This window comes from Vombatus ursinus, unplaced genomic scaffold (genome assembly GCF_900497805.2).
Source record: "Vombatus ursinus unplaced genomic scaffold, bare-nosed wombat genome assembly UNPS02014924.1, whole genome shotgun sequence".
Lineage (NCBI taxonomy): Eukaryota > Metazoa > Chordata > Mammalia > Diprotodontia > Vombatidae > Vombatus > Vombatus ursinus.
The window spans coordinates 759,081-768,190 of NW_020954702.1; the positions used below are offsets into that span (position 1 = coordinate 759,081).

Genomic DNA, 9,110 nt, shown 5'->3' on the forward strand with positions numbered 1-9,110 from the left:
CAAAATAAAAGTCATTCCAAACAAGACAATGCATTTTTTCATTTATTCAAATCCACTGCAGGAAGTAAACACCAAAAGATTTAAAAACAAAAACAAACAAAAAAAAACTTCACACTGCAGTATGCACAGTTTCATGACACCACATGAAAAAAATTAAATTTCTAATAAAAAATGACAAGTTATATTGAGCACATCATAACAAAACTGGTTCTGTAAACCTCATAATTTATATCATGAATGGTAACACAATATTCTATTATTTTCTAGTATTGGAATACTCCTGATACAATTTTTTATTTTTGTTTTCAATGGAATTAAAACTTGATGACTTTAGTTGTGTGGGTTCTTTATGCTGAAAAAGTCATTAATTTGATTTTTTTAGACATTTGGATTCAAAACATGTTCTTTCACAAAGCTAAAATACCACAGCAAAAAAAAAAAAAAGTTATGTCCTGAAATGGAATACTGTTGTTTTTGATGAACATCTGATTTAAGACATTTTGCCATATGCACAGGGTCCCCCATGCACGTTTCATGCAGCAGGTAATCACAACTTTAAATAAAAAGTTTATTTTATACATTCTTCCCAGACTTGCAACCGTATACATACATGCAAAAAAATTTAAACCTATCTGATCATATTTACACTTATACATTAGCTATACAGAACTTAAAGAGATTAAAAGGCTTTTCCTCTGAATTAGAACAATACAAAATATGTATTTCTCATTAAGGAAATCACTATTTACATCACCTTTTAAAAACCAATTTTAACATGTGTAACAAGTCAATATATGTACACACTCTCTCTATGTGTGTATATATACATATATATACATATACACGATATATATGTATATATATATACACACACACACACATATATGAAAAACAGTTTACTCTTCTGTAAGATGCAGCAGAAAATAAACTAGTAAAGCTACCTTACTGATGTCAATGAGAGCTGTAGTACCCTTCCACAAATGAGTCTTAATTAGGGGAAATTGTATATCTAAAATTGATTTCTAAAAAATGTCTATGTATATAACCTTGCATAAACAATGTGAATGTACTGATGAATTTTTTTTTAAAATATCAAGTGGGAACTTCCTGTAGTGAATTAGTGTTATATTTCTTGAAGTCATATTATACACTGCATATTTATATACCCTTTATTTGTTACCAAAAATAATAAACAATTCTGGTTTCCTATCTTTTTCAAGGACTAAACCTCCCTCCCCATAAGAACCATTATTTTGTTTAAGGGAAGAGGGATTTTTGTTGAACTCATATTTTAACAGTTTCTAGCCCTTTTGAAATTGTCACCTCAAAACATACCTCCTTTAGTATTCCATGTTAACTAGCAGTTGTATTCACCTTACATCTCATCTAAGTTGGTACAATAGTAAACAATGTATGCTGTTAGAAATGCAATGTATAGGAAGAAATCCTGGAAGCATATGTTGGATGAGAAAGAGGCCTGTTTGTGGACTGTAAGAGCTCTAGTGCCCTTTCACTGACATCATTTAAAGGGACAGCTAAATTGTTAACGATGAAAAAGTTAACATTTTAACTTTAAAAATCTTTAAAAATTATTTAAAAGTTTAAGTATATATTATAGATAATAGATCACCACACAGTAAATATGAGATGGAGTACAACATTTTCTCCATGCATATATCCACTGACCATTAGAACAATTCTCATTTCACAATAAGAAAAGTGCATGCCTCCATGTCACCCTGATATAGTTCATTATTTACTCTGCGTTATCTATTATTCTATAGATTCCATAACTATTTACAAACCATTTTGAGAAAAATAATCACGTAAGACTTTAGACAGACGTTCAATAAGTACAGTAAATCCCCTTTTATATTATACTGAATCTTTCATATAAAAATTATCAAACTACTTTAGTAACACCCTAAATTAGATTTCTTCTAGTTAATGGTTAATTGCACCACAAGTTCCTGTCCTTACAGGGCCAGTTACTAAAATGGCTCATACTTAAAATCAAAACAAAAAACCTAAGATTTGGGTAGAATATGGTAACTGAAGCCTAGGTTGTAAAAAGGGAGTTTGTAATTGTTACACAGTGGTTTTAAAAATGCAAACTTCCTGAACTATATAAGCCCAATAAACTATTAAGCTTCATGTAAATAAAATTAAGATCTACTTTTCAATCAGAACTAATGGTTGCATTTCTTGATGTTTGTTAGTTATCCCAGTGTGCTTCCTATTATTTAGGCTATATCTGCTATTATTTTTCTTGGGTTTCAACAAAATGTTAGCACTTTTCTTGTGTGACTGCTTCTCATGGAAGTTAAGGATATATTCAGTAAAAGTGGAGGCAGTGTGGTACAGTGGAAAGAGTGCTGGCTCTGGAATCAGAGGACCTGGTTTCAAATCCTGCCTCTGACGCTTACTACCTGTGAAACCTCAGGCAAGTCATTTAACCTCCCTTGGCCTCAGTTTCCTCATCTATAAAATGAAGAGAATTGGACTAGATGGCCTTTGACGTCCATTCCACCTCTAAAATTCATCATTGTGTGATCCCTAAATTGTGCAAGCCATATTATAGCCAAAGTATCTCAGTTTGGGGCTGCAGTGGATCTATTCCTGCTCTATGGTCACTTTCGCAGATATAGCTAATTGAGACAAACAGTGGGTTTTCCTGAGACAGTAACCAAATACTAAGGTTATAAGCCCTCCCACCTCAATTTATTATTATAAAAAAAGAGTTTTGAACCTAGATTTCCAAAGATGTAAGGATATTATGTGAACCTTAAGGCACCCTTAAGGTGTAGACATCCAGGTAAAATTTGTTTTAGGAAGTAATACTGGCTTCAATAATCTTATTCTATATTCTTGGGAGGTCCACAAGAATCAAAGGAAATGTTATAGTTATGATTTGCAAACAAGGAAAGTTGAAATGTGAAAAGATGACAGAATTAGAGGTAAAGCATTTTGATTTTGTTACAAAACATCATTTCTGAGAAATCCCAAACATCCAGCATATTATGAGCAACATTTTAGAGTTCCCAATTCTAAAAAAGGAAAGAATGCAATTGGGTATAAAGGGAATAAAAAATAAAAAATGCTTTCTTAAAAAGGAGCTATCAGCCCCTCCCCCCCCTTCATATTACTCATATTGACTAAGTACTAAGAATTTAAAAGAAAATATATAATGAAGGGAAACATGGCAATGCTATAGGGGAGAAGTTGGGGCGAAATGGATTAGGAACAGTCAACAAAAAAATCTGTAAAAAAAAAGATTTTTTTTTCTGGAGTAACTGAAAACTTTCAATAGATCTCTCTAGAGTTTCTTTTTTGGATTGAATAATAAGAAATAAGCAGGCACTATGTTTTTCCATTGAACAATTACTTTTTTAAAAGTAAGCCTTTAAAAAACACACATATATAGTTTGTGTGTATATATGTGTGTATATATATATGTATATATATAGATGTATGAAATGCTAGCTCTGTTTATGCTTCCCCAAAGTGAGATTCAGTACCACAGTACACAAATTGGAAAAAAATGAATTACTGCTACCATGGATTCAGATTTACATTTTAATTTATGTGTATTTAAATTACTGGTAGTTGAAAAAAACTTTCATTCACACACTACTCACAGGTGCTGTCAGATGCATACAGAAGTGTTATGCAACCAACTGCTTATTCAGTAGTTTCCTTGCGAGAGCAATGTAAAGCAAAAGGGAGCTATGCCTATTTTAAACATCACCAGCAACCAATAATTTTCCAAATGAAGAAAAATAAATTCAATTAGAACATGCTATTTTCAAATCATGCTCTTATTTATAAAGTACTCAAGTTCATATTAGTTTTACAAAGACTCAAATCTTGATGGCAGACAGATTTTATTCATACTCTTTTTTTATAGTTAGTACTTTTTCCAGGAGTCCATAAACTTCTCCATTTGTATTATGTGGGTGGGAAGCTGCATTCCCCATATGGCTATTGTAAGGGCTTCTTAAATTAAAGAAAGAAACTTTAGTCTCTGCAGCAGGAAGCAACTCCTCCTTGACTGTAACCTGTGCAGCATTTTTTGCAAATGACTCATTCCAAATGTCCTTGTCATGTGCTTCTTGGTTGCTAACAGAATTACCTCCTTTCTGTAGCATGTAATACAGAATTGGGTTGGTTTTAGTCAGTCTTGGTGAGTCCTTTTCACATTCATTCTTATCCATACTTGTAATAACCCACTTAATGGGACCCTTTTCACTGGGAATGGGACAGACACTTAACTGCCCAGATTCTTGTCTAGATACCGTACTGCCCATGTGCTCAGGAGAGCACTGGTAGGGAGAACTGGCAGGGCTCCTTACTGCTACTGAGTATGGAAATGTCCCGTTATCTATACAATTACCGAGTTGACCAGAATGATTCATGACTCCATTTAAAGAAGAAATGTTAAATTCAGATTTGCTATTGATTACATTATTTTTGTTTCCTTTCTTCTTAACATCCGTTATAGTGTTATTCCTATGCTGTGACAAATCTCTCACACAATTTTCTGAGAGAAGCAGCTGTTTCAACACATTAAAGCCTTTACTATCTCTAGACCAACTCCTATTTTCATGTTCATTATTTGAACCATGACATGCTGGATATTTAAATTCAAAATCATTTCTGTTACATTTCATTTCTTGTTTATTAAGCAAAGGCCCATACAATTCTGTAGAAGGATTATGATTATTTGCACCATCAGAAATATAACTTTTCATCTTTTTTTTAAATGGACTTTCTGAAGGCTCAATATGAAGTTTCCTTTTTTTAGGAACTGTGTAAAGACTTTTTGACTCTAAAAGAGTCAGTTCACTGTTCCTGTGACTTCTGTCTAGATCATCTGCAGGGTAAACCTCTTGATTCTGTCTCAATAATCGACTTAACAGGCCATTCTTAGAAAAAGAAAAGTCCTGAGGTGAAAGAGGCTCTGATTTGAAGTCCTCAGATGCTGGTGAAGCAGCTGCACTTCTCTGCAGAGCAGGAACCACACCTATGAATTTGTTATTTATTGCATCTTGGCTCTGATGGACATTCACATTATGGAAGATATGTGAATCATCACAAGGTTCAGATTTTATTTTTACTGTTAATATTTGCTCACTTAAAGCTTTATCTGTATGTTCTTGAGAACTTTCATCTCTTAAAGAAATTCGTTCCTTCTTTTCATTTTTACTTTTGTTGGGGTTTCCTAGTAGTAACTGAAGAACTGTCCGTCTTTCAAGCAAATTTTCTATTTCAGAACCAGAGAGTCCTGGTTCAGGGACTGTTGACTGACTATTGAATGCTTTATTATTTTCTTCAAGTATATTTGGTTTATTTGTGAGTAGAGGACTACTTAGTCTATCAATCAAACCTACAGGTTTATCTATGTTTACATTTAACAGATGTTTGCTTGTTCTTTGATCTTCCATTGACACAGAAGACTGCATTCCACACTGAGCCAAATTTTGTAACAGCTTGCTGGCACTGAAAGTTGTAGAATTTTGTGCACTGTCACTTTGGTTTGATTTATTTGTTCCTTGCAATTCTTTACTTTTGGTAAGGTCTATCAAGTGTTTAGACGCTGGATTCATCAGTCTTTTGGGTTGAACATTACAAACATACTGGGGTGAACTGTGTTTGACTAGAGACTGTTGAGAAAGATTTATAGGTGAATCTGCTTTTGCAGATGAAAGCAACGGTGGAGTGCTCACTGGAGTAGCTCGATTTATGCTGGGGCTTTCTATTACAGGAGTCCTCTTACTACTTTGTGCACTGAATTTTGTCACATTACTATGTGATCCCTGAGAACCAGTTGTTTTTTCTAGGTTTTCTTCATTCTTATGTCCAAGTAACAGCTGAAGAAGTGTTACTTTTTGGTGAGGATTCAATTTAGAATTTCTGGAGGTGTCTCTGTCTTCTTTGATACTGAGACCTGGAACTTTTGGATCCCAAGTATTCAGCAAGGATTGAGTAAGATTATCTAGAGAGGCAGGCTGGCTAGACTCTGGTTTTTCAATTCGATGCTTGAAAGATAAATCTATGGGGACACAGTTAGAGTGAGAACTTTCATCACCACTGCTGTCATCTTCTGTAAAACTAGGGTTATTGTCTGAATATTCATCAAGAGTTGTGGGTGTACTGCTATCCTCAAAAATGTTAACTCTCTCCTTCTGATCATGTCCACTAGTTGGTTTAGCTATATTCTGGCTTTTAAGAAGATGTAAAAGCAAACTATTATTGGCAGCTGGTTTTAAATTGTTTCTCTCCAGTGTGTTCTTATATTCTGCATTTCTGGGAGGAGAAGGAAGGATTCCCACTGGACTTTGGAAAGCTGTAATGTTTTTGTCAGCTACTGGTTTATTTGATGATGATCTTGCTTGACCATTAAGATGGCTCGACAATCCTTTTGACAATGGAAAATGGACAAGGTCCTTTTGGCCACTTTCTTGTAGTCTAGCCATAGCAGCAAGCCTTTCACTTGCCACCTGATTTGCATTCTGTGCTTTTAAAGCATGCTCCCGAGAATACTGCTGTAAATGAGCTTCACTGGAAAGGAGTAATGCTAACTGGCTACAAGCAACACTAGGCTTAGGTGAAGTAGCAGGACTAGATCTTTTTTCTACCATGCTTGCAACAGCCTGGAGTCTTGCAGCACATGACAAGGGTTCATTAATTACTTTTGCTCCGCTCTGTCCAGTGTGGGGTAACTCTATAAACCCATCTTTGATTAGATTTTTAGTTACATCAGAGATATTAGCATCAGGCTTTTGATCTTTACATTTACTTTTCTTCAAAAGAGTTTTTAAGTGACTTGATGCAACACCATAGCACCTTAAATCTTTCTCCACTTTTAAAGAATCATGGCTAAGGGAATATCCTTGCTCCTTGAGGCTCTGCCTAATCTGTTGTGACAGAGCAACACTTTGCAGCCTAGAGCTGAAAGATTGAAGCAAAGAGGCAAGTAATGTGCTATCCTGTTTGCCTTTAGGCACATTTTCAACCATGCCAGCTAGCAAAGCTTCCTGTTTCACATTTAAATCCACAACTGAATCAGACAACCGTCTCCTCTTTGCTGCATTCCAGTCCTCAGAAGACTGTAATAATCTTGCTTTTTTGAGATGCAGCATGCCAGATCCCTGATAAGTTGTTGTGTTGAGACTTGGACCATTATTTTGACAGGTGGGAAATATATTTCCAGAAATCTTGAAGTTTTGATCCTCTCCACTATGCCCAGTAGACTTTTTGTCAACTACAGTAGCTGACCTTGCTGCTGCCTGATGCATTAGTAATCCTTCTAGGTAAGTTAAAACAATAGGATCCTGGTGCATATCAGAGCCAAGCTCTTCTCCATGAGTCATGTTCAATAAAAGTATTCAACAAGGACTTGGTTTCTATTTACGTTAAAGACTGTTTTTTGAGGTGAATAAGATATAACTTTGGAAAAGGAATAGTAGTCTATTGTCTTGTACAGCAATCAGACATTGATCAACTTTACATTCTGACTAGAAATCCTTCAGAAATTCTTCTAAGAAAGAAGGAATCATGAAAACTTCAAGATAACACAAGTCTATGAAGGTGATGAAATATTAACTAAGGAAAGGCAGATGGATTCCTTAATAAATGGGTCCACAGTAGCAAGAAGTTGAAATCTTCATTCAGTAAGCAGCTATAGTTCCCTCATCACACGTCTCAGGATTCCTATGGTAATAAAATAAAAGAAGTTAGGTAAAATGAAGTAAAAATCGGGAATAAGGTTATATTAAATAAAAATATCTTCACTCCCCCAAAGCCCCCCACCCCCAAATCTTTGAATGCCAATACATATACTCAATTCAACTCATTAAACACTTATATTCAAGCACGTTTCTATTAAATTTTAGGCACTTCTAATGGATAATCCAAATACTGATCTATCCTGTAAAAATAATTACATGTACCAATATTAGATAAGGAAAGATGACATTGACATTTATTCTAAAATGTTAGCCAACTTTTGCAAATTATGGCTTAAAGATTTTGAATTTGATGCTAAGACTGACGCTTGAAAAATAAGTTTACTCCAGAGACTGAAGACAGACAGAAAACATTAAAATAGTAAATATGCTTCTTGAAGCAACAAAAAGTATTTCTTTCAAAATTTATATCCCAAAAACTTTTAAGCTCCAAAACAGTATCTTAAAAACTCCCAATGTTAAAACTGATTAATTTGTACATTTAAAAAAAAAAGAATTAAAAGAGGAAATTTTAAAAAGTTGCTTTTTGGGCTCCCATACCAAAACAGAGCAGATGGCCTTAATCACTAATACTTTAATGTTGTTTTAAAAATTGTCAATCTATAACCAACTTTCAATTATTCAGTGTTCAATAATTCATTTTCACAAATTGTTCAAGTCATTTGTTAAGTTCTCCATTTTCCTATTCCTTTGCAGATGGGCAAAGATACAGTTAAACTAGTTAAGATAAGTATTTGCTAAGTCATGTGAAAAAAAAGCTTCAACAGTGTTATCTGTTAAATTTCAATGACTCATGTTATCCCTGTCCCTTCCAATGCACTAATTATGAATTATATATAAAGTTGTTTGTTTCCTCATTGAATGAATCTACTTTAATACTCCAAGAACAAATGACTTGGGGGAGGTAAACATTTCCACCACCCTGGCTTAGTAAGCTATTTTATTTTATTTTTTTGCTTTTTGGGGAGGCAATCAGGGTTAAATGAATTGCCCACGGTCACACAGCTAGTAAATATCATGTGTCTGAGGTCGAATTTGAACTCAGGTCTTCCTGACTCCAAGGCTGGAGCTCTATCTACTGAGCCATCTAGCTGTCCCTGTAAGCTATTTTAAAGAAATGATATGGCTGAAAAATTCAGTTCTCTTTGGTTAATACAATGATGAATAAAAATTCAGTCCTCTCTGGCTAATATGATGATGAATTCATCTCTGAACCTAGCTAGTCTGGCTAACATGCCTTTAGGAACCTAGGGTCACCTCCAGGCCACAATGAAGCATGAAGTAAAAAGTTTAAAATAAAATTTTACAAAGTTAATTACAAAAGTTTTTACCACAGAATTCCTTTATGTAAAAACATCTCTC

The 9,110-nt window shown here is 34.3% G+C and overlaps 1 protein-coding gene across 3 annotated transcripts in view; it reads right to left on the reverse strand.

The window, feature by feature from the left end:
* Positions 1-2,446: 2,446 nt before the first annotated feature.
* NRIP1 (nuclear receptor interacting protein 1) overlaps positions 2,447-9,110 on the reverse strand; it is a 156,012-nt gene continuing 149,348 nt past the window's right edge. For all 3 annotated transcript variants that reach the window (XM_027843619.1, XM_027843620.1, XM_027843618.1), the window contains one exon: positions 2,447-7,713. In XM_027843619.1, coding sequence (XP_027699420.1) covers positions 3,885-7,373 — 3,489 coding nt within the window. In that variant the 5' untranslated portion in view covers positions 7,374-7,713 and the 3' untranslated portion in view covers positions 2,447-3,884. The remainder of the gene's footprint in view (positions 7,714-9,110) is intronic.